This window comes from Acinonyx jubatus, chromosome A2 (assembly GCF_027475565.1).
Source record: "Acinonyx jubatus isolate Ajub_Pintada_27869175 chromosome A2, VMU_Ajub_asm_v1.0, whole genome shotgun sequence".
Taxonomy (NCBI): Eukaryota; Metazoa; Chordata; class Mammalia; order Carnivora; family Felidae; genus Acinonyx; species Acinonyx jubatus.
The window spans coordinates 134,497,723-134,524,273 of record NC_069383.1 but is presented as its reverse complement, the minus strand read 5'-3'; the positions used below and the strand labels follow the sequence as shown (position 1 = coordinate 134,524,273).

The 26,551-nt window shown below is 45.7% G+C and overlaps 1 protein-coding gene across 4 annotated transcripts in view; it reads right to left on the bottom strand.

The window, feature by feature from the left end:
* PRICKLE2 (prickle planar cell polarity protein 2) overlaps positions 1-26,551 on the bottom strand; it is a 323,432-nt gene that overhangs the window by 72,991 nt on the left and 223,890 nt on the right. For all 4 annotated transcript variants that reach the window (XM_027039169.2, XM_027039167.2, XM_027039168.2 and 1 more), the window contains one exon: positions 14,369-14,552. In XM_027039169.2, the coding sequence (XP_026894970.2) occupies positions 14,369-14,552 (184 nt within the window). The remainder of the gene's footprint in view (positions 1-14,368; positions 14,553-26,551) is intronic.

The window sequence follows — 26,551 nt, the reverse complement described above, 5'->3', positions numbered from 1 at the left end:
ATTCTATTTAAAGCTTCTTGAGATGCCAGGTGTTAGTTGCCCTCTAAGGCAGGAACCATTACAATTTCATTTTATAAATGAAGAAAAATGACTTCACCAAGGCAAAAAAACAAAAATCAAAAAACGAAAAAACAAAACACCTGCTCCAATGACAAATACAGCCAGGGAATGGCAGATGTGCATCAGGTCCCAAATGTGTCTGATACCATAGAGATGGCTTTCAATCCCTATGCTTGGGAAAGACCACCCACTGATCTTATTTCACCAGAATTGTTTCTTATGAAATATTCATCATCCAGATGAATTCTTGATGATCCACACAGCAATGGAGTTCAGGAGAAGATGGATGCTTCATAACCATGAACAAACTCAAGGTCAAATTTATCTACATCGATTTGAACCTCTCCCTCAAACAGGAAGAGAGTTGCCAAGTGGTTCGCAAAATTAGTTGGTTGGTATTTCAGCTCTTATCCCTTCCCGCCTCTCTGTCCAAGGCTCTGATGCTTGCCATGATTTGTTAAATGTGAAAGAGGAAGGAGAAACTAGAAAAGGGCATTGGGTGTTCACAATCTTGACCATGAGAACTGGGGAAAAAACCCTCCCTCCTTTCCCTTACCACTTACTCAATGGAAACACCACCTCTTCTAACATTCTTTGGCAAGAGTCAAACAAGAGGTTTCCCAGAACCCCAGGATTGCAGGGAAATAAGAAATAAAGTGATCAATGAGCTGAGCTAGTTAATGCTCACAGTCCTTTACAGGTTGGTGCTAGACTTTTCGGTACCTTTAGGGAAATTACAGATACCCTCCCAACTACAAACTAGAAAAAGCCCCCAATCTCTCGAGATAGAGTCCTGCCTTACGGCAAGGTGAGCTCCAAGGTGTCTTATGCTAAACAAGATGTGCTCCTCCTTTTGGGAGTCATCAGAGCCTAGGTGAATATCAGCCTCCAATCACCCCCTAGGCCGGGCACCTTTGTGCAGTGCACAAACTGTACAACTCTATGTGGCAGCCCTGATCTTCTCTCAAGCGAGAGCTTATGAATTTATGCATGCATTTCAGGAAATGCAGGTTTAGCAATTTCCTGAGTAATTAGCTTCTCTTAACAAGAGCTGATCACTGAGTTTCAATCAGTCTTTCTAGGCGCCATAGCAGTAACGACAACCACTGGTATTTACTGAGTACCAACTACATGTTAAGCACTGTCATAGAGAATTTACAGAGATGATGAAATGAGCCAGTTTATGGAACTGAGTTTTCAGTGCCATCCATCTGGATGTTGACGAGTTTCTGTCCCAAATCTCCTTTTTATTGTGTATAATTAGTACTAAGCAAATTCTTTCTGACAGTACTTGGCCAAAAGGCTCACTTAATTTCTGAGGCAACCGTGGAACTCTAGGAAGACCTCACCATTGGAATGAGAAGATGCTTGCCTTCCTATCTGCTAAAGAGCAAGTCCGTTTGTTCATTCATTCATTAGTTCATTTGACTGAGGTATCTGAAATATAATAAGCTGCACATATTCATAGAAAATAACTTGATAAAACTTGATATACATCTACACATATATAGCAACAAAGCCATCATCAGCATGATCACAAGAGAGAAAAAAAAACCCTATTATCCTTGAAAGGTTCCTCTTCCCTTTTGCCTTTCCTCCTTCCCACTCTCCCCACCTCTCCTATCCCTAAATAACCATTGATCTGCTAGGGATTGAATTTTCGAGAGTTTCATATAAATGGAATCCTCGAGTGTGTAACTTTTTGGTCTGATTTCTTTCACTGAGAATAAAGATTTTTAGATTCATTCATGTTGTTGCATGTATCAAAAGTCCATTCCTTTTATTGCAGAATAGTATTCTACTGCACGAATACAACACAATTTATCCATTGGTCCATTAATGGACATGTGGTTTGTTTCCAATTTTTGCCTATTCAAAAGAAAGCGAAAAACAGCCATTTTTAAAGCTCCATGCTTAAAGTATTGTCTCATTCAATCCTTACAACCATGCTATAGTTACATAATGATATCCTTGGTTTTCAGATGATGAAAGGAAGGTTCAGGAAGGCGGATTACCTTGGTCAATGTTTGGGAGCAACATAGCTGGGATTTGAACACAGAGTTAGTGAATGTCAGTGCTCAAACTCGGGAATGCCACGAGCCAAGAAGAACGAAATGGAAGTGAAAAAAATGGAAGCCACAGGAGACCAACACAAAGCCTGAAGTCTCTGTGGATCTTCCGCAAAGAGGACTGTCTACATCTGCCTGCGAATGAGTCCACATCATACCATGCAAAATCTCAAGACAGGAGCTGGGAAGCTCCTGGAAAACAGCCACACCGGGATCACACCTGGACCGAGGGCTTCCAGGTAATGATTACTTAAAAAATAACTGTCAAATGAATAAATGGGTGAGGGTATGAGCGGATAGCTGAACGGATGGACAGGCGGAGAAAGTTAGTTATCAGTGGGCCTGATGGTAGATTCATCCAACCATCCCATGAAACTACTCAAAATATCTCACGAGTCATAAGGCAGAGATCATCCTGATAGTAAATCAATTGTCACACCAGCTCACAGGGTAGGCTACACAGTCCGCAAAAAGGGCGGGCAGCAGTGAACACAGGCAGCAAGTCCAAGTCCTGAGGCCCACTCGCAATCTTGAGGATCCCAGAATGCATTTAGTATAAAGGCCATCCGTCTTGAGAGCTGGAAAATCCAATGGCAGCTAACCTTTCCTGTGTTTGCAAACGAGCCTTGGTTTCCCCAGGCATCACACTCTGGACACAAGTCTTGACAAGGCCCTGCTGGTAGAACTTGGCCGCAATGCTGCTGATTTGATCCGGCAAAGGCCCTGAAGCCTGAACCCAGCTTCTAGGCCCATCTCTGACAGTTCTGTTGAAAACAAGTTCATTAACAGGCAGTTTTACTGAATACCGTGCACGGGCATATTTCCCATTGCCATGTGATGATGTCACTGCATTTACGGAGCCAAGATCAACACGGCATCGTCGACGTGACTGGTTTCCTGAGAACTGTGCGGGAGATTGCTTTTGGGCCTCCTTCTGCCTCCCTTCCCCACTCACGTCTCACGCTGCACCGAAAGCACTGGGATGAGTGACGGCGAAGGTGAACGCAGAAGAGGCCGCTTGGAAGAAATGTAATCCAATCCACTTGGAGAGCGGTGTGCCTTACTGCGGCCATGAAATTCCATTTTGAGCTCAGCATGTGCTGATGGAATAATGAAATGAAGATGATAGTGCAAACAGCTGGTGAGTCTAATGATGGTGTTTGTGGGGTTTTTAAAGGGGCTATTAGACGGTGCATTCCCGTCTTATGAACCAGAACCACCCAGCGGCCCAGAGAGATGAACCACTTTGTCATTCGTCTCTCCCTTCCCCCAGATCTACCGGCCTCTGTCCCTCTTGGTATAAATAGCTTCGCACGTTAAAAAAAGACTAAACTGTCAATAGCCTGTAGTGAATTGCAAAGCTGGGTGCTGACACTGGGGACCCAGCCCAGGGGTGAGTCACAGCTGTAAAATTCATGGCTTTGCAACAGCAGGGACCGGAGCATTTTCTGGGTCAACAGGCCAAGCAAGGGGCTGAGGAGCAGGGCCGGTAAAAGGATTTTAAAAGCATCGTGAATTCCCCTTTAACATTAACAACCTTGTCTTCAGGCTGTGTCCAAGAGACATCAGTCAGGGGCAAGATGCCAGAGATGGAAGGGGGTAGTTTTGGGGGTTCATCCCATTACTGCCCCCAGGCAACTCTGCTGCAGTGTCTTAAAGACCCAAATAACGGTCATGGTGATGACAGTAGGTACCATTCGATGAGGACCTGCTAGGGGTTGGCATCCCCTAGGCATTTTAAAGAGAAATTTAGGTAGTCTTCATAGCTACTTCAGACTTAGGCAAGAGTCTCTTCATTTTACAAGACAAAACAAGCGAAGTTCAGTCCACTCAAGGTCACAGAGCTAAAAACGGGCAGAGCCAAGATGTGGCTCCATGTGTTCCGAACACCGGTTTTTCCCACGACCCTCGAGCAGCCATTCTCAAGCTTGGCACATATCAGAAACACCTAGAGTCCAAACAGAATGGTGGGCCCACCTTCAGAGTTCTGGTTCAGTAGGTCTGGGACAGAGCCTTGGAGTCTGCATTTTTAGGAAAGTTCCCAAGCGGTACGGGACCCTTACTTTGAAAAACCACTGGACGAGGCTGACAAAACGTGGGTCATCTAAGGAACAGCTCAGCCTGAGGGGAGCCTGTGTGGTTCAGTTGGTCAAGCATCTGACTCCTGATTTCGGCTGAGGTCACGATCTTAAGGTTCGTGAGATCGAGCTCTGTGTTGGGCTCCTCCTTGCTGAGCATGGAGCCTGCTTGGGATTCTTTTTTCCTCTGCCCCTCCCTGACTTGCTCTCTCTTTCTCTCTCTCCAAATAACTAGAAAACATTACAAGTAATAATTGGAGCAACAACTCGGCTCAAATGTCATCTCCTCAACAATGCTTTCCTTGGCCCCCCCATCTAAAGCAGCTTCTCTAAATGAGGGACCAGGAAGCGATAGCCTTTGAGTGAAATCAGGCCCACTGACTACTTCTTTTACACCAAGTTTTACTGTCATATGCCCATTCACCCACAGGTTGTCTCTGACTGCTTTTCCACTACAGCATCAGAGTATTTGTGAGAGAGGTTACATATGTCCTCCAAAGCCTAAAATAATTACTGTGTGGCTCTTCACAGAAAAGGTTTGTCCTCTCTGCATCTAAACCATATCACCCTTTTTTATTGCTTCTCTAGCACACATCACTTTCTGCAAGTCGTCTGCATTCACACTACTGTTAACAGCATCCTCTGCTACGATGTCGGCTTCGTAAGGGGAAGGATACTGGTCTGCTCGTGGCTGTCCCTCAGCGCCCGGAAAAGGCCTGGCATATAGCTGGCATTCCATAAATACACGCTGAATGAATATCACCGGTGAGTGTCCAGGTATGTAATACTGCACAGGAACACGGGGGCCACTGGAGGGAGTAGAGGAAATGTGGTTCTCGCCACGTGGGCTGTTGGCCAGGATCTAAGAGTGAGAAGAGCCAGAGATAAACAGAGACTGTTGACGGGACAAAGTTAGCCTTTGAAGTTTCCTGCTTCCTGCAGGGATGGGGAAACTGGAGGTGGAGAAAAGAGAAATCCCTTAGTCACCAGAGTCAACCTGAGATTAGAAGAAACTTCCCTCCCCTAAGAATGAAAGGGCCTTGTGTGATGCATGTGGCGTGTACTTCCAACATATGCCAAGTCGGCTTCTTTGGATCTGATAGCCTGGGTGGGTCACCGGAGAAGAAAGAGGGGTGGAGGAGGAAGAGCCCAAACAAGCACTGAGGCTGCAGAGACAGCTGGTGTGAATCCTGGCTCTGCCCCTTACTACCTGTGGCAAGCGAGTGGAGTTTCTGATCCTCTCTGAGTGGCAAGGTATTCCCTGGAGAAGGGAGGGACTTTGTACAAGGATCAGTACAAGACCAATGTGATGGTCTATTCAGGTAACATCTGTTTCACAGAACGAGTAATCGGCATCAGGCATTATTTTAGGCACCGAGTACCTGGGGTGAAAGAGACAATGTATGATTTCCTCCAACAGGCTCACGTGTGAAAAGGGAGGGCACGTGATAAAAGGGGTAGACATCAACCTATTGAGAGTATCTGTACGGGGGCTCTCTGTTGCCTTACCCCCACTTGCAGGCAGGAACATCAAGGCGATGGGTGTGAGGGCTCCTTCGACGTCCCAGAGGCCACCAAGGCCGTGGGGTTTTCCAGGCTTCGCATCCCTGGATGCCTTGGCAAGAGCTGGACACTGCATGGGCTCCATTCATTTCCCCCCAAACCATCCACGACACCCTGCCCAAAATTTTTTTAAAGTTTCTTAAAAGTTTATTTGAGAGAGAGAGCGTGCACACAAGAGAGCATAGGTGCATAAGAGCAGGAGAGGGGCAGAAAGAGAAGGAAAGAGAGAGAATTTCAAACAGGCTCCACACTGTCAGTGCAGAGCCAGATGTGGGGCTCAATCTCACCGTTGAGATCATGACTTGAGCTGAAATCAAGAGTCAGACGCCGAATCAGTCAACTGGGGCACCCAGGTGCTCCCCTTTTTAAAAAATATATATATATTTTCAGTTTATTTACTGACAGAGAGAGAGAGAGAGAGAGAGCACGTGCATGTGTACACTCACACAAGCACGGGGTGGGGGGCAGTGCGGCAGGGTGGGGAGAGGGAGAGAGAGAATCCCAAGCAGGTTCAGGGCTGTCAGCACTGAGCCTGACTCAGGGCTCGCTCTTAGGGACGGTGACCGTGACATCATAAGCCGAAATGAAGAGTCAGATCCTCAACCGACCGAGCCACCCAGGCGCGCCCCCCCCCACCCCCCGCCCAATTCTTGATGCAAATACAAAGTTGGTACTGACTTCATTTCCCTTCTGAGCTTCACGAAATGGACACTTTAACATCTTCAACAAGCCAGATCTTTGCATGGCTGGCTTCTTCAGGTCATTCCGCAGCAGTTCAAATACCGCCGGTCCGAGAGGCTGCCCCTGACCAATCAATCTAGATTAGCCGGTCTGCCCAACATGCCAGTCCACATCCATTATCACAGAAGCTGCTGTATTGTCTTCATGGTATGGATTACATGAGACACAACGAGTAAAGCACCTAGCACAACAGCCGACACATATAAACATGAGTCCGCTAAACGCTTACAGCACTGTTATTAAAATGACTGTTCTTTTTGCACGTATCTGGAACATCTATTTGCTTTCTAATTTAGGTCTCCAACACCCACCCCCTTACAACTACAATCTAGCAGAAACCTTAATTATCGTGTTTATAGTTTTATCCTCAGTGCCTCGGACAGTGCCTGAAGCATAGTAGGTACACACGAGTATCTGCTGAATAAGTGAATGGATGCATGAAAAACTCTCCAGCATAGTCTCTGATTCTCTCCTTACCCCCTCAGGGGGAACACAGTCCAGGGGAGCACCGCCAAGAAGCCCACCCATCAGAGACGGGTGCGAAAGAAGCTCTAAGCAGCAAATAAAGAGAGGCCAGAGCCAGAAGTGATGCCTCCTGCTGACTTGCTGATCCCCTGAGGGGCAGCAAAAACGGCCTATGAGCGGCCTATGGACTCACTCCTCCTAGGCCTAGTGATGGTGGTATTGCAGATTTCAGGCACCAAGGAAGGTGGGTGGGGGAGCTCATCTCTTCAGCAGACAGCTCTGAAACCTGCTTGGGGCACGGGAGAACTCAGTCAGGTGGCCCTGTCTGAGCCCCTGTCCAAGTAGCTCTGACTCAGTGGAGCCAGAACTTCATTAGAAAGATGTTGCACCTTGGGGCGCCTGGGTGGCTCAGTCGGTTGAGCGTCTGACTTCGGCTCAGGTTCTGATCTCACAGGTTTGTGTGTTCGAGCCCCGCATCGGGCTCTGTGCTGACAGCTCGGAGCCTGGAGCCCGCTTCAGATTCTGTGTCTCCCTCTGTCTCTGCCCCTCCCTGCCTCACGCTCTGCCTCAATGAAAAAATGTTGAAAGAAGGAAAGATGTTGCACCTTTACAACACTCACACAGCAGACGACGTTGGGAAAAGAAAGGCCTCTGTCTCGGCAGAATTCGGAATGATTTGACTGAAAGCTTTGGAGAAGGCTGAGGAGGAACGTGGGACTCCTGTTAACCGTCCTCCATCCTCACCCAACCTTCCTCTGTCCCGGACAAGCAATTGTTCCTTTCCCCCTCTTGCTGCCTGCTCAGTTCGGGGCAACAGTTATCGGTGACATGATAGCTGCACAGGAAGGGCAGTAAGGTGACAACCATTTCAGCGAGCACCTTCTGTGTGCACACGCTCCTTCATTTGGGGTCCTGGGGCCTATCCGTCTAGGAACACCAACTCCCAGGTGGGTTGGTGGAGACTGAATTGGTCTCTGCTGCTCGGTTGTGTGGCCGGGGGCACGTTGTTAAATCTGAGCCCTGCTTTGTTCACCTCTGACACAGAGACAGGAGTGACAAGGACCCGGTAAGGCTGATTCGAGAATTAAATAGGGTAACGCAAGCAAAGTTAAAAACGGTGGTGGGCACGTAACAAGCGCTGAGGATTTTCTCCACTGTCATCATCATCATCATGAGAAAACCAACACTCTTGGAAAGTGAGTACCTTTCTCGGTCAGAAAGGTACGGAGGAGGGGCCAGATGTGCCCGACTGCAGAGGTGAGGTTCTTCCTGCTGGACCATGCTGCTTCTTCCTCCTCGCCCTGTGGCTCCCAAAGGGCTCCCCACATTTGGACTGAGATGCAAATGATTCCCTGCCAGACCCTAGGCTCCTGCTACCATGCTCCAGGCCCGGGTCTTAGAGTCAGCAGCTTTCATGCACGTGTGGGCTAAAGCACACCAGTCTCCCATCCCCCGTAAGCTGAGAAAACCCTGAAGCCACCGAAATGGTTAGGGGAATCTGCTTAGAACACATACCTTTAAGAGAAACACAAGGAGCAGGAAAACCTGATACAGAATAATCCTTCATGTTAGAAAAAAAACAAAACATTTTGATGACTTCTGTCTTTTCCGTGTGATGCAATCCTGAACCTTTCTGCTTCTGCCGAGCATCTGGGCCATCTGCCTGTCTCTTAACAAGTATCTGCTGGCTGGCTGCCACGGGTCAGGCACTGTGCTAGGCGCTGGGGGATTCGTGAAGAACGAACCAGACAAGACCCCTGCCCTCTCGGGTCTTAGAGCAGAGTGAAGGAGGCCAACACCAAGCAGATAATCACACAGGTATTTAATTACATTTGAAAACGTGCTAATAAGGGAAGTTGCAGGGACTGCTACCCAGCATGTAACTGAGGACCCAATCTCACAGTGGGTGTAGGCGGTGGTCAGAGACGCGCCTTCAGGAAACGCACTTAATCTGATACCTGATGGATGAGCAACGGGTCACTAAATGAAAAGCCAAACAAAGACTTTTATGTACCTCCAAGAGAGATACTCCACACTTTCACGGGGCTCGAAACCAACTAGTTCACCCCCTCCTGTAGGCAGCACTGGATGATCTGACTTGCCACATGGGGCAGAATTATGAAAGCCCCACGCTGGACGCTGACTCCTGGTATCTGCCGCCTTCCTGTGGTCACGTGATGCGCGAGTTGAGACTTCTGGACGAATGACCCAATCACTGCTCTTGAGGCGCAAAGACACAGTTTAAGGCCAAGGGAATATTACTAACGTTTGGAAGCCAAGGATTAGGGACGTTCATATTTGAGAAGTGTCTACCGTCTACAGATGCTGGAGTATCCAAAACATGGATAAAGAGGAATTCACTCAGGAGAAGCAACCTGAGGGCGTCTTCAGGCTTGCATGGAGCACTGAGCAGAACGAACAGAAAAAACACATCCACACGTGCCCGGCGAAGACTGTGTACCCAGAGGACTTACCAGTTATAACCTTTCTGGAGGACAGTTTCCCACAACAAGTCAAAAGCCTTAAAAAGGCTTACGTGTGACCACTCCACCTCTCAGAATTGTTCTTCAGGAGAGGAAAAGGCAAATGCACAGGGTCGACGGCTGCCCCCACGTTATTTAATGCAGCGGAGAGCTGCCAACCAGGCACCCTTCAAAAAGAAACCGTCAGCTCAGGGTGCTCAACAGTGGCACTCTTGGCACTCCGACTTGCTTTGTCTTTGTAGAAACATCTGGCGATTTTCCGGATGCTCAGCGTCCCAAGCTGCTACCCATTTTAATGCTAGTGGAATTATTTTGACCGTTAAGTACCCCCTTCTAAACATCCATTTCCAAATGCTCCCCCTAGTGGTGGGTGGTACCACTAGGTTTCCACGCTGGAAACTCCCAGGGAGGACCAAACAACTCTTCCAAAGGATAACCTGGATCTAAATGTACAGATCCCGAAAAATGTTCACAGGAGATGAAGTGAAACGAAAGTCAGGGTAAATGGACGGCATCATCACATTTTTTTTTGTCCGAAACAAAAGAGAAAGTACTCCTTTTACAAAGATACTTGCTGCACGCCTATTATAAAGGTTGCAAAACAATACTCCTTACTGGTGGAATTACGGGTGATTTTGACCCACTTCCTTAGGTATCTCATATTTTCTTTTCTTTCTTTCTTTTTTTTTTTTTCAACGAGCCAGTTTTCCCTGTATCAAAGGAGAACTCGATTTCTGTTTTGGAGAATAAAAGGTGGCCCATGTGCCGCTCCCTGGTCCTCACCCCACTCCAATCCTTGTTTTGACTCACTGAGGATAGCAGGGTCTGTTTGTTTGGAAAGCACGGCCTCTGCTCAAGCAGCAAGGGTTCCCCCCTTTTTCACTCTGCCAAATACCTGACCCTGTTAGGAGGGCGCAGCTATGCCACTGGAACTAGAATATGGTAGGCACTCAAGGAACTGCTGATCTGGGTCAGCCTTTTATGCCTCAACTGAGCCAAAATTTTGCCGACTGACCCTTTAGGTTTTAACGTCACTTTCATCCAGTGTTTCTCAACCCCACTTGAGTGAACCCCCAGGGTCAGTGGGCACTGTCTGGAGGCAGCTTTGGTCATCCCAAGGTCTTGGGGAGTGGGTGGCTTATGCTACTGGGATCTAATGGGGAGAGGCCAAGGAAGCTGCGAGTAATCCCACACTGAAAGGGGCAGTCCCAACAGCAAAAAATTACCCAGCCCCAAATTCCAATAGGGCTCCGGTAGAGAACCCCTGCTCACCATCTGCAGGTCTTACGGTGTCCTAAATATTTTTCCAAATTCTTCCTGAAGTATCACCCACTATAAATTTATCACCCCGACAGCTCTAGGAGACGGGGCACATGCTAGCGAGCATGAAGACAAACTAGAAAGGAGCACAGATGGTCAGTCAGGGCAGGTTAGGTCGCGGAGGGCTCTCCGGATGACAGGACACACCTTGTTTGAAGCGAACGGCAGGAGAGGGGTGTGAGCGGCCCCAGTGACTAAAAATCCTTAAAAGTCACAACACGAACGCCCTTCCTTTCTGGCATCATCAGTCATATGTACCACTTCTCACACTACTTTAAGAAGGTTGGGTTTTGAAGCTAGGAGATTTTTTTTAAGATTTAAAAAAAATGTGTTATTTATTTTTGAGAGACAGAGTGAGAGAGCGGGCAGGGGGGGAGGGGTAGAGGGGGAGGGAGAGAGAGAATCTCAAGCAGGCTCCACACTCGGCGCAGAGCCCGATGTGGGGCTTGACCCCACAATCCTGGGATCGCGACCTGAGCTGAAATCAAGAGTTGGACACTCAAGCTGACTGAGCCACCCAGGCGCTCCTCAGCGAGGAGATTTTTATGAAATTAAATGCCCATATTCAAAAACACCTCTCTAAATGGGAGGTGACTTCCATGTGCATTACATATAATTGAAGGCATTTCTCAGAAGCGATAGAATAATAAAGAGTATCACCTGAAGGTATACTACCAACCCCGTGATCAGGGAGTAAAATGAAAGGTTCTCACAGAAATGAAAGCACATTACTCTTAACCCTAACTAGTCTTTAGTATTTTGCCTGCAGCACAGAGCATTTAATGTTCACTGTAATTTCTCTTGGTAAAAAAAGGAGTTTTCTCAAATCAGAGACGACTAACATGATATTAAACATCAGCATTTTCAGTGAAAGGCATTCAGGGTCCCCGATTTTTTTAATCTTAGAACATTCTTAGAACATTAGAGCTTTTTTAAAAAAACCTTTAGGGGCGCCTGGGTGGCACAGTCGGTTAAGCGTCCGACTTCAGCCAGGTCACGATCTCGCGGTCCGTGAGTTCGAGCCCCGCGTCAGGCTCTGGGCTGATGGCTCAGAGCCTGGAGCCTGGTTCCGATTCTGTGTCTCCCTCCCCCGTTCATGCTCTGTCTCTCTCTGTCCCAAAAATAAATAAACGTTGAAAAAAAAATTAAAAAAAAAACACCTTTAAATGTATAAAAAGTTCCATAATAGATATTAAAATATCTCATAATTTTATCTTCATTTTTATTTTTATTTTTTTTGGGGGGGGGAGGCAGATGGAGAAGGAGAGAGAATCCCAAGTGGGCTCCATGCTGTCAGCATAGAGCCTGACACGGGGCTTGATCCTACAATCATGAGATCACGATGTGAGCTGAACTCAAGAGTCATGTGCTTAACCAACTGAGCCCCCACACGCCTGAACGATATCATAATTTTAAAATTTGATTCCATTTCTTTCGTCTAACATGATCCCTTCAAACACCTTTAAATATAGACTCGTATTTTATTAGGCAAATATACAGTCGATCAAAGAGTCTGAAGAGATAATCTCTCACTCTCTGGAGAACAAATGCCCTTTCTAACTCTCTGTGTCACATAGGTTTGACTAAGTTCAGGGAATAGAGGAGACCATCCAAGGAACAGGAGAGTTATATTAAGAGATGGGAATATCCTGTCACTGGACATAATTCAACCCATTTGTTGAAGAGCATTAATTGTTTTCTTGCAAAACAAATCAAAGAAAGTGGTTCTTTGTTTCCCTATAACGTTCCTTTTGGATGAGACAAGCGGCCTCCAAAAATACTGTAAGCGCTCACTTCAGAATTGGCGAATTGAACCAAGACTCCAGTTTCCACAACCGCCTGTTTTCTTGGTCCTACAGAAAATTTTCTCCACATCTGAAAATCATAGAATGATGTTTCATGGTCTTAGAGAAGAGTCTACCTAAGCAGGGAACCCAAAATAGCTTAACTTCAGAATTTCAGGACCCAATTTCGCAGAAAGCAATGAGAACAAAAGAGAGATGGGTCTCTTAGAAGTTGCTGGAAATGAGGTAGCAAGAAAATGAAACAAGCTCACAGATGTATCTAGGTGTGAAAATTCACTGCTCAAACACTGGCAGCAGGGCGATGATGTCAAAGATTCTCAGTCACCCACCACCTCATTTGACTTTTCAGACAAACTCAATCAAATACTCTCATTTTTCTGAAGCCTACTCTTTAATAATACAATCTTCACTGAAGCAGAAGAAAATAAAGATAGAACCTTAGCCTGTAAGCTGAGAGACAATGGTTTTATTTCTTCCTGCTAATATCTCAGCACAGAACTCCCTTAAATTCTCATGGAGATCATTTTCTGTGAATGTTGCTGTTCTAAAACATTTTCTTCCTAGTAAGAATTAGGACAGAGATCACAAAAACGAAGTGCCTGTAGGGCTTGGGAAGGTAACATCAAAGGCTGAAATGGACTGGGCGATCCGGAGAGATCCAACTGTCTAAAAAGAAGGGCCAGCATCCAGCTCAGTGGCCGGCACCAATCCTTGCAGGGATGAGATGCCAGATCCTCAATTCTTTAAGATACAACTATGAACTTTTACATTAAAACTCCTCATTTTTAAGGATTAGTCACTAATGCAAAATTTTAAAGAAAACTTTGCTAGCTGAGCCAATCCTGCCAGTGTGCTTGACTTCGGGTGCCAATTTGTGACCTCAGATATTAGAAGACAATGAGAAATGGCTCATCAAAGAGATGTTATCCGTGTCTAACTCGGGAGTCACTTGGGAATTCCTGGGTCTTTCTTAATCATAAAGAACTTTTTCCAGAAGCGTTATCGCGCAGAGATTTCCTGACTTCACATTTTAGGGGTATTTTAAGCTTGAAAACATTCTGTCAGACATAGAGAAGATCACTAGAGGAAGAATTTTCTGTGTCAGAGGGAAAAAGAGGGGTGCACCGCTCAGAGCTCATCAAAGTATCCAGCTAAAAAGAGGGGACTTCTAAGCCAACATGAGTCTGTGGAAGAGAAAACGCCAACTATAGAAATACAAAGCAGAGGCTGTACATCCCTGAGAAAAACACAGTGAAACAGAGAGAAACAGAGTTCATCTAATCAAGCCAATAATATTTACAGCCTGTAGGAAGTGCCAAATATTTCAGGAAATGCCAATGTCTTTCTTTGCAGAGCAAGGCCAAACTTAGTATTTAAACACAGCATATATCACTGGGAAGAATAAGGCAAATCCCTATTTCCTCCCTCTCCTTTAACAAAGAATCTTAGAGATTCATGGCTGATGTAGAAATCCCTTCCACCCTTCAAAAATCAAGTTTCCTTCTCTCATGTTTTAAAGCCACTGTTCCTGACAAGTTTCTAGTCAGTCTTCTGTTGACAGTTAATAATGGCAATCCAGAATGAATTAACAGTGGCCCACGCAGGACTCAGTTCCCACCGGGGCCCCCGAAGCCGTTCAACCCATGGAGCCCTAACCACTTCTCTGAATCAGCAAAGTTAACTCTTCCCTCTGAACTGGAACGAGGAAGGACGGGCGGCCCAAACCACAACTGCCCCCGCCCTCCCCCCCCCCCCCCCCCCCACCGCCCAATCAAGAATGGTACCTGTTCAGGCTTCAGCCCTGGTGGGATCCAGGCATACTCCTCCAAGGCGCAGCCTGAGTCGTCGTCTGAGGTCGAGTTCCTCTGGAAGTCAAACATGAGTTTGCTGACAGTCTTCTCCATTTCTAGGGGCATCACTGTCACCATGTGCTCCTCCTGAGGGCACTTGCAGTGCAAGCAGATCTTCCTGTAAGCAGCAAAGGCGGTAGGTGAGGAGGAAGGCAAAAGAAACCATTTTCAACTGGCTGCTAGTCACCAGTCCTTGGATCCCAAACCATAAACACATTCCTTGGCAACTGGCTCTTGGCAAGAGCCTCTAAAGCAGCGTTCCACAGCACGCCTGTCTTTGGAAAAGGTGTGGCAGTACACATGTGGAAACGTCATGGAAGGTCAGAGGCCGCCAGGTAAGCAGGATGACAATGTTCAAACTTGGACTTCAACCTTTCTTCTAAATCAATATCCCAAAAGCCATGCCAAAGTATCTTTTACTAGACAGAGCACTGGACATGGACGGCTGCAAATTTGCTTGCCTGTAGTAGTAATTAAGTAGACATAATACATATGCTGACCAGAAATATTACCTGTGGATGTAACAAATATTGACAACACACCATTTTTATAAAAGCTTCCTAGAAGCTTGGAAAATGGAAGCGGTTATAGAAAGAACTGCAGGTGAGATTTTTCTTGAAGAAAAAGAGCGAAAATACGTTTTTCCCACGAAATAAATCTGGCCCCAAGATCTCATGGGAAAGACATTGTCACCTGTACTAAATATCCCCATGGGTTTGAAACTCTCATCAGAAACACAAATCTCTATGTTTTTTTTTTTTAATATGCAGTATAAGAGGATCATGCATGTGAATTATGTGAAAAGGTAGCAGCCGAAGATAAAAATCTGGCCCCAAAGTTGAAGATTTCTCTTTTAAGGTTACCCTCTGTTCTTTTCCATGCTTACAAAAATGATGAAGCAGTAAAAAGGTTGATATCAGCAACACAAAAGCATTTCTAGCTTCCAATGATAAAAAAGAGGGGAAAAAATGGGAGGAATAAAATTTTAAGAAAATAAGCCGTTCTATGTGGTACTCAGATCTTTATGATTAGTTTCGGTAACATCATATCCAGGCAATGAGAGAGCCCAGAATCCTAATCCCCACATGCGCCTAATTTTTTTTGACAATAGCTTTCTTCAGATCTAATTCCCCTACCATGAAGTTCACCATTTTAAAGTGTACAAATCACTGGCTTTTAGTATATTCATAGCTTTGTGAAACCATCACCACGATTTAATGTCAGATCATTTTCATTATCCCCAAAGAAACCCAGGGCACATGAGTAGTGACTTTCCACATTCCCTTCCCTCCTGTCCCTGACAACCACTAATCTATTTTCTATCTCCAGGGCTTTGCCTATCCTGGAGATCCCACACAAATGGAGTCATGCAATACGTAGTCTTTTGAAACTGGCTTCTTTCACACAGCATGAGATGTTCAAGGTGAATCCATGTTGTAGCATGTACCAGTCTTTCCTTCCCTTTTATTGTATTATAATATTCCATAGTGTGGATATGTTATGCTCTGTTTATTCATTCATCAGTTGGACATTTTGGCTGTTTCCACTTTTTTACTTTCGTGAATAACACTGCTCTAGATGTTTATATACAAGTATTTTTGTGTGAACATATGTTTTCAATTCTCTTGGGTATATATCCAGCAGAATTACTAGGTGATATGGTAACGTTACGTGTAACATTTTGAGGAACTGTCAAACTGTTCTTTAAAAATATCAGTGCCATCGTCCATTCCCACCAAGAACGAATGAGCGCTTTATTTTCTCCACATCCTTGCCACACACGCTATTATCTTTCTGTTGGTGCCATCCCAGTGGGTGTGGAGTGGCATCTTATTGTGGTTTTGGTTTGTATTTTCTTAATAGCTAATGATATTGAGCATCTTTTTACGTGCTTATTATAAATCTACTTTGGAGAACGTTCAAACTTTTAGCCCATTTTAAAAACTGTTATTTTCTGTTTATTGCTGAATTATAAGCATTCTTTAGATATATTTCTGAATACAAGTCCTTTATCAGAAATAGGATTTGGAGAAATATTCTCGCACTCTGTGGGTGGCCCTCACTTTCGTGATGATGCCCACTGATGCACACATTTCTTATTACGAGGAACTCCCATTTATTTCTTTTTCTGCTGTTGCTTGTGCTTTTGGTATCATACCTAAGAAACCACTGTGTGACTCAAAGTCATAAGGATTTACTCCTATATTTTCATCGAGGAGTTTTATGGCTTTGGCTCTTGTATTTGGGTCTATGGGCCATTATGAGTTAATTTTCATGCATGGCGTGAGGTAGGAGTCCAACTTCGTAGTTGTGTGGCTATTCAACTGTCCCAGCACCATTTGTTAAAAAGTCCATTCTTTCTCCATTGGATTGTGTGGTCAAAAAGCAACTGATCATAAATATAAGGGTTTATTTCTGGACTTTCAATTCTATTCCACTGACCTATGTACTTTATGTCAGCATTACTCTGTCTCGATTGCTGTAGTTCTGCAGTAGGTTTTGAAATTGTGAATATAATCCGCCAACTTTGTCCTTCTTTCAAAAAACTGTGTTGGCTCTCCTGGGTCCCTGACGTTTGCATCATGAAATATGAATTTTAGGATTATCCCGCCATTTTGTGCAAAAAAAAAATCCAGTTGGGATTTCAATAGAGATTGCAATGAGTCTAGAGATCAACTTGGAGAATACTACTATCTTGACAATATGAGATCTAACCCATGAACAAAATATGTCTTTCTATTTATTCCAGCCTACTTTAATTTTTTTCAATGCTATTTTTTGCTTTTTAGTTACAAGTCCTGCACATTTTTTGTAAAGCTTATCCTTAAGTATTGTATTCTGTTTGGTGCTATTGTAAATGGAACGGTTTGCTTACTTTCATTTTCAGATTGTTAGTAGATAGAAACACCAATGGTACTTGTCAATTCATCTTGCACCATACAATCTTGTTGAACTCATTTTTTTTTAACATTTTTTTTTAACGTTTATTTACTTTTGAGACAGAGAGAGACAGAGCTTGAACGGGGGAGGGTCAGAGAGAGAGGGAGACACAGAATCGGAAACAGGCTCCGGGCTCTGAGCTGTCAGCACAGAGCCCGATGAGGGGCTCAAACTCACAGACCACAAGATCACGACCTGAGCCGAAGTCGGACACTTAACCGACTGAGCCACCCAAGCACCCCTCATTTTTTGTAGTTTGAAGAGCATGGTGTGTGTGTACGTGTGTGTATTTTCTTAGGATTTCCTACATATGAGATCATGTCATCTTCAAAGAGAGATAGTTTTATTCTTTCTTTTCCAATCTGATACCTTTTATATCTTTGTCTTGCCTTACTGCTGTGGCTAGAACCTCCAGTACACTGGTCCACAGAAGTGGTAAGGGCGGACATCTTTGTCTTGATCTAAAGGAAAAGCATCCCATCTTTCACCATCACGTAGTATTGAGCTGTGGGTTTTTTGCAGATGCTGCTTCTCAAGTTGAAGAAGACTCGTTCTACACCAGTTTTTTGGGTGCTTTTTTTTTTTTAATCACAAAAGGGGGTTGGGTTTTGTCAACTGCTTTTTTCCATCTATTAAGATGATCGGTTGGTTTTTGTCCTTACTCTATTAACGTCTTTTGCCTGAATTTTGACACCAAAATGTACTCAAGAAACAAAATCAGTTTAGTTCAGCCAAGTCAGGCTTGTCAGATTCTCCCACCTCCTGCTCTTCATCTGACTGAAAATATACACAGACAGAATGTACACTTGGATCTGGTTTGCATCTCGAAACTCAAAGAGGTTCCTTCCAAACCCTGGCTGCTACTTTTAAAAATAGTCAGAGCCCATTTTAAGTAACTCTTTAATTAACCGGCTACTGTAAAGAAGTCAAGGGTGTCAGGAAGTGGTCAGCGATTTTTCCCTCCAAATATTTTTATACCAGTTAATGACTTAAAGAAAAAAAAATCAGTGGGCTTAAGCAAATTTAGGAAGCTCTTTGGTGACTAACAGTTTATACTAGAAGGCCATACTGTAAAAACAAGATGTAGAGGAATTTCTACCAAATTCAGTCTCCAGAATATTTATCAGAGCAAGTCATGTATCCAGCGGTGCAAGGAAGAGCACAATATTTAATGTCTGGTGGACATAACCCAATGAACGCAAGCCCCAGGAAAAGAAAAAAGACAAGAAGAAAACAAAACACGGAATTACAGAACCAGATCCAGAATGAATCTTACGGAGTAGAACGATCAACAGAACAGAGTGAGGACAGAGGGCTAAAGGTCTATTTAGTCAACAACTATCCAAGCCCCTATCATGTGCGATGCTAAGTGCTATGGGAATACAAGAAAGGTGAAGCAGCATGAAGGTGATCAGAATTAGGGAAGGTGCATACATGTGCAGAATGCACAGCATTTGCCTAACTTATACCTTACACCCAGAAATCCAGATTAACACGCCATTCCTCCAACAAAGAAATTATCATCCCCACTTTCTAGAGAAGAAAACAAAGGCCCAGAGAGATCAAGCAATATGTTCAAAGTAAACTCTAAATGGTGAGCAGAACAGAGACTCAGAGTAGGATCTATGTGACCCTTGAACCCAAACAATTAACTATAGAAGCCATGCCTGATCCCAACCACAAGTACCTTTGTGCCCTCGAATAACAAACACATTCAGAAAAATCAAAATCAAAGAGGAAGGAAAACAAAAATGGTAAACAGAAACCATGAGGATCTCATGTATTTTCCCTGCTAGCTGCCTCCCTTCTACTTCTCATTTATAATTAACAGGCACTCCTGTGGCAAGGCATTTTTATTTGCAAAGAATTTTCCGTCTTTGAGGGATGCCATGACAGCCTTTGGAAAGACTAATTGAATAACCCCTGTTTACAAATAGGGAATCCAAGGCTCAGATGCTCAGACAGGAGCGGAGGGTCAGAGATAGGCCACGAGGATTTCTCTTGATCCTCAGGTCTCTCTCCCCCTCTTGGCAAAATGTACACAGCAACACCCAACAGCTCTCTCTTTCGACACACTGATTAAAGCTTTTCAGGAGTGTGTGGGGGAAATAAATGATTTGGCTTAAAAAAAAAAAGACATTTATGAAAATAGAACCTGCTAGTGTAGCAGGATTTCATTAAAAAAAAAAAAAATAAAAAAACCAACCATATAAAGCACACATTGGTTTCATTCTGTCAGAGCTGACACTCTACCTGCACATAATTGGGTTTGTGAATGACAGGTTTCCAAGGAAGAAGGCAGGATCCCGGGAGCAGTGATCCCGCATTCCCCTTCCTTCCCTCCCTCTGCCCAGCAAAATCCCCTGCAACCCCCTACCCAAAAGTTGCAGCTATTAATGCATTTGCCTCCACATTCAGGAGCCACGATCTGCTTTTGCACACAATACTGGTGGCCAGGTGGAGGCTCTCTTTTTAACTATCTCAAAGTATTCTTGTCATCTGCGCCCATGACCACAGCATTTGAAGAGTAACTAATTTATGCTAATTAACTTACATACCATGCGGTGGTGCCGTGGAAGGATTCATTATAAATGGCCTGGGTGTGTGTGCGTGTTGGGGGGGGGGGGTGGATGTCTCATCTTGGAAATGTTGACAGGTTATTTACAACACTGAACCCTGGAACCACAATGTCTTGCTTTGTGTGAGAGGTGATAAGATGAAGGCAAAAAGGGATCCTCCTTTAGAATGTGATTCTGACAAGTTCACGTCCTAAATGGCAGGATTCTAGATTCCGATGTCACTGTAAACATCATTAAGACCTTAAAAAAAAAAAAAAATCTTTCTCTCCTCCCCCCACCCCCTCCCTTTTTTTGAGAGGAAAATAATTTTCACGGAAGAACTCCTATGTGAAAACAGAGTTGCCCAAGGTGATGTGAGGGAAGGAGGCAGACCTCTCTCAAGCTCAACCTGCTTTCCACACTCCAGGCATTTTGGTCCTAAGGTCCCAAGGGTCCAAAGACACAAGTTTGGAAACCAGCATACATCCCTTGATGGCTCAAGGTCATTCCCAGCACTTAGCAAGACGTGAAGGAGCTGCTCAATATTTTAACAGATGATGGAAAGGCAAAAAAAAAAAACAACCAAGCTCCTCATGGCTTTCAAAAGACAAACAATTCCTAATCGTGAAACTGTGTCTATCAATAATTATCCCACTCATGGGAAACTGTAAATCTGGTTGCCAAGACATGACACGGAGATGCTTACAGAGGAGTGGGGTCACCCAGAGACCCAGATCTGAGAGATCTGAGACCAGAGCCCAGGAGAGCATTTCTGCCAGCATCCCAGATGCACGCTTGGAGGACACTCTCTGTCGCTGGCCTCCAGTTAGAAGGGAACGCCAGGGTCAGGGTGTGTGTTTTACCAACATCCTGGTAAAACAGGTCTCAGGAGCCCTGGGCAACGTCCATTTTTAAAACTGCTCCAGGGAACCTATGCTGATCCTTCCCGACTGCCGTGTCTTAGATTCTGACATCACTGAGCCCACCTGGCACTCGGCTGGGCACCCGGCGGGGGGGCTTGCGTGTAAAAGGGTGCTGGACAGGCACCACCACATGAGCCACCAGAGGGGTGTCTCACTTCAGCCCCACCATCTGTCCCATATGGGTCCCAAGTTCGTGGCCAGATCAGGTCCAGGTCATTTTCATGCAAAGGATCCAAGGGCAGACTGCTTAAAGGGCAACAAAGCCCCAACACACGGTAAATGACTGATGAGGAACACCCAACACTGGATATGTGGTAATGTGGCAATGCCTCAGGCAGCCGAGATCAGGTGTGGGAGAGTACACGTTTGTTAAAGACAAAAGGGATAAAATAACCCAAAGTCTTCCATAGCTTTTTGCTACAGAACGAACGTGTCCTCGCTGTGTCTATTCTCCCATGACTCCAGCTCATTGTAGACAAAAAAAAAAAAAACAAAAAAAACCCCAAAAAACTCTTTTTATTCTTAATAAGAGGAAAAGGGGAACCCTTTTACTCCTTATTATAAAGTCACTGCTTCCTTATCCTTAAAAAAAAAAAAAGTAACACACGATGTAGAAAAGAATCAGGAATTGCAGATAAGCAAGAAGAAAAATATTTCAAAACACTCACAATCCCAGGGATAATCACTGTTAAACAGAAACAGCTGTTGGTCGTCTTTTTCTTTCGTGTTAAGAAACTGGAGACCAGATTTTATTCTCTGTGTCCGCCATCAGCGAGTACCAAGAGACAAGACTGGCCTGGAATGACAAGGCATGAGCCAGAACACCCACACACGTACACACAATCCTCTCAGCAAACAGAAGAGCATTATTCAATCCAGATAAGTGGGTTTGTTCTGAGCGGTGCCCTGTAACAGGATTAGAGAACTTATTTACGTAGCATGGAAGATGCCAGCAACGTGGGAACTGCATATGTATTTATGGGCATCACAGAGTTAAGTTAGGTCCGTCAGATAAAAAACATCTGAAAACCAGATTTCAACAGCTATCGACTTTCAATTTTCTGTGCAAGTGGGGAGAGATGGGGCATGGGTAATTTAAAACCACTAAGCCTTGGCTCTGAATTGAGTCTTTGTACATCAGTCACATACTCTCAATGCTGCGGCAACTTCCATCGCTTCAAAACCACCTGGGGGGACCCACCCTGGGCAGGACGGACTCAGGAGGAGCTGGGCAGGAGCTCGACTTTCTCAGTCTGCTTGGTTGCCCAATTTCTTCAAGTTTCCCATGACAGCATCAGCTTCTCACACGCATGCAAAGCACGAGCCTAAAATGAGGCGAACGTTGTTCTGAGCTCACTGTCCCGCGGGGACGCCTCTCTTGGGTGTTGCTGGGAGGTAAGTAAGCATGTCGGGAGAAGAGAGTTTTTACTCTCCCGAAGTCGACCAGTAAAGAGACAGTGGGTATCAGCGGAAAAGGCGCTGCCATGCTGTGTTTCAAGTAAGTCAGTAAGAACCGCAGGTGGGGTCTGCCTGCCCGAAGGTACGGTTGAGCTAATCACGTTGCGAGTAAAGCAGACTGTCAAAGCTGAGCTGTGACACAGAACGCCAGCTATTGCCCCGCAGCGACCACACAATGATATGACCCGCACGTGGGGTTTCTGTTCCCACCTTCTCCATCCTTCAGGAAACACACGTGGAGGGTCAGAATGGCAGAAATGAAGGCAGGCAAGAGATCCATACGTGGTGGATGGCCTGATGAAGTGAGGATATTCCAGGAGGTAAACTACCCCCAAAGGAGAGTTCTGACCGCCAGGGGCTGGGCTCCTGCCTCGCCACTCTGACATGCGCTTTGCGACCGGAGGATGCCAGGAAAGGGTGAACACAGTGGCTGCACCACTAGCATGATTTCCACCACTAGCATCATTGCTCACATTTACAGAGGATGTAAAATGTTCATATTATTTAAAAAAAAATTTTAATGTTTATTTATTTTTGAGAGGGACAAAGTGTACATGCGCGCATGAGGGCAGGGGAGGGGCAGAGAGAGAGGGAGAGAGAATCCCAAGCAGGTATGTGCTGTCAGCACAGAGCCTGACGTGGGGCTCAAACCCAGGAACCGTGAGATCACGATCGGAGCTGAAGTTGGTCACTCAACCGACAGAGCCACCGAGGCACCTCTCGTATCATTTTTTTGTATCGTTTATCTCATTTGCTCATTCTCAGCAGTCCTGTCGAGTTAGCCTTTTAATCCACTGACCAGAACCAAAAATCAAGGCTGGAAACTCACCCATGACTTCACTGAAGTTGGACAGATTAGAACCTAAGTCATCTGACTCCAAGAAGAGTGATCTTTGTAGCACCTCGTTGTAGGCAGCGTGGCCAAATCTTCCTTCTTTTTTTCCCACACATCCTGCCCGCCATCTGTCCGTTCATACATCCGTATCAGTCCGTCCATCCAACCTTCCCACCAGGCAAGCAGACCACAGGGAATGAGGTCCGCAGTATGCAGGGCACAGTACGAAGATACTGGGCACAGAGCAGCTTGGAAGACATGTAACAGCTTTAACCTCATGGAGCTTAGGGTCCAGGGAGGCAGACAGACAACAGGCAGGTGAACAAAGAGGTAAACCCGCCACGTGTAGATTGCGGTAAGTGTCATGATGGAAACAAACAGGGGCGTGAGGAAGAGAGGGGTTGAGGAGGGGTCAGGACGGGCCTCCCCGCTCAAGTGACGTCTGAGCGGGGCTCAGAAGACAGAATGTGAGGCAACTCCGAGAGAACCCAGGGGGAGAGTTCTGCAGGTGGAGAAAAGCAAGCACGAAGGCCGTGATGAGGGTGAGGGTGCTCAAGAAGCCCTCCTTCCCCCATCGCTGTCTGCAGCCGTGACCGTGACCGAACCGGATGAGCGGCTGCCGGTCCCAGAGCTCAGGCACAGATGTGAAATTCAGAGGATGGCACCACCTGAGTGGGTGCACTCAAGTCCCTCCGTTCGCCCTCATTCCCCTCCCCTGGAAATTCCTGTGTCTTCCTGCCTCCATAGCCAGACACCAGCGTGTCCTGACTGGCTCCTTAACTCTGTCCCCGGAGCCACGATGCTTTGCTTTCCCCCTGTTTTGGCGAACACTCAGGCTGAACGAAGGACCCAGGCACGAACCTGACACTCGCCGTGTCTGGAAGCAAGATTTCTAGCTCTGTGAGAAAGGACGAATGGTTTCCTAATAAACACGGAAGCTACAGGGCGAGACTGTGACAGGGCCAGCTGGGTACGAGGCTGGTATGTGCTCAGAGCCAAGGCCATGCTGCCTGGCTCCCTCCAACGCCCTGCCCTCCGCCCGGGCTCCAGCGGCTCTGGCCATCTGCACCAAGAGGAGCTGCTCTCTGCCAGGCACTGCCGGACTTGGTAGAGGGCAATTTTCAGCCGCAGCGACTTCCTCTTGTAATATGTCAATTCACATTTCCACGAGCCAATATACGGAGCACTCTCCTCTGAATTTATCTTGTAATTTCTGACACATTCCCTTTTATTTGTTTATTTTTTAATTTGTAATGTTTTATTTATTTTTTGAGAGTGAAAGACAAAGGGGGGGTAGGGGCAGACAGCGAGGGAGACACAGAATCCAAGGCAGGTCCCAGGATCTGAGCTGTCACCACAGGGCCCGACGCGGGGCTTGAACCCACGAACTGTGACTTCATGACCTGAGCTGAAGTCAGATGCTTCACCGACTGAGCCACCTAGGTGCCCCTGAGCCATTCCCTTTTAAAAATAAGCCCTCTGGATGGCCGTAGAAAAACTTATTGTGAACATGTCTTACCATACTTTGGTTTACGGGTATGATGTCTCAGTAACTGAGGGACAACGTCTGAGATCGGCTTTCCCCAGAATCAGATTCTCAGGAGGTATCTGAGCATAAACAATTATGGGGGGACGATCCCCAGGAAAGTCCTAACAGGAAAATGGGAAAGGGAATTGGCAAAGGGAAACATGCCAAAGTAAGGTGAGGTCACAAGCAGCTGCGGCTTTGGACAAGTGCGACTCATTTCGGTCAAGGAGCGAGGGAAGATGGTTTAAAGCCTTCCTTGGAAATGTTCCACGGGAGAGTCCAAGAGGCAGAGGTGCTTATCCACCAATTACCAACAGTCATTGGGTAAGGACCCCTCTTGGGGCCCTTTGGCTTACCCACAGGCCGGACAGGAAGGCTGCAGCTCTTGCTACAGCAGGAACCATGGGTCACAGTAAACTGGGCTGGTGAGTGCCAAGGGGGGACAAGGAGACACCAAAAATGTCTGCTGCAGGCAGCTTCATTTATTAAACAATAATTCCCTGAACATCTGCATGCTATACATCCCGATAGGTGTTGTGAGGGATTAAAGCAAGCCAACAAACGAAAACAAAAAACACCCACAAGAGTCCCTTTGACTGGGACACAAAGATATGCTCACAAAGAGCTGAACCGTATGCATCAAAGTGCAGAGTTCTTTGCGGGGATAGTGAGGAGAATGTCCTTGTTTCCAGGAGGTACATGCTGAAATATGATGAGGTAAAGGATGACATTTGTAACTTATTTTCACATGGTTAAGCAAAAATATTCATACTATACATATGCACATGTTGGGGAAAGAGAGAAAAAGTAGCAAATGTGGCAAAATGTTAACAGAGACATCTAGAAGAATGCATGGAAGTTCACTGTACTATCTTTTAACAACTACGCAACACGGCAGTTTTTCAAAATAGTAAGTTTCAAAACAAACCAGCTAGAAAGTCACTGCCTGTGACTTTGCTGTAGGTCAGTTATTAACAGAAAACCTACCATGTGCCAGGCACCGTGCGACAGAAAGCTCCTAGTTACCGAGAGGTCAGGGAGGGCTTCCTTGAAGAAGCTGGATTTAAAGGTTGCCGAGTAGGAGGTTGCTAAGCAAAGAGAGAAGGAAGGAATATTCCCGACAGGTGAATAGAAGGCATGGAGGTGGGAGAGAACAAGGTGTCATCGAGATATGGAGAGGACTCAGAGGTGGCTGCAACAGGGCGGCTAGAGAATTACGCGCACAATCCTTGGGAAGGCGTTTTAACTTCATTGTAAAAATGTTCCCTGGCCAGTGAGGAATCTGCCCAGCAAACACACAGCTAGCTAACTCAACATCATAATGAGTACACACAGTGAGCCCTCAGAGGAGAAAGCTTGGCCATGGATGGTGTCTCCATGGCAACAGTGCTACCTGCACATCACTGCATCCCCAGGAAAGGCTATGGGTATCTCGAGCAGCTCCGATTTCCTTATCTGCCTGTCAGACTCGCTACCCTGCAAAGAATAAACCAAGGTAGACGGAACAGTTACTCTTTCTGGAAAAAATTCTTCGGCTTCACTTTGTCCACATGCTAACTGTGGTTTTATGACACGTATGTTTTGCTTCATTGGTCATTTAGGAGAGCAAGTTCCAAGAGAATTTCCTTTCCCAGTGAGTCCTTCAGGAGAACAGTTTGTGAGGAAATCACTGCAAATGAATTCTCACACGCACCTTCAGACTTCATGGCAAGGACTGGAAGGCTCCAGAAAGTATCTCTTTGTGTGTCTTCCCCTTCCATGCTATCTGTTGAAGTACTTGTTTAGTTTCTACCTCCCCTGTAGAAGTTGGCTGATCTCAGGAAGACAAGATCTGAGAATGAAATATTGCCGAAGTACTTAAAGTCAGTGCATGGT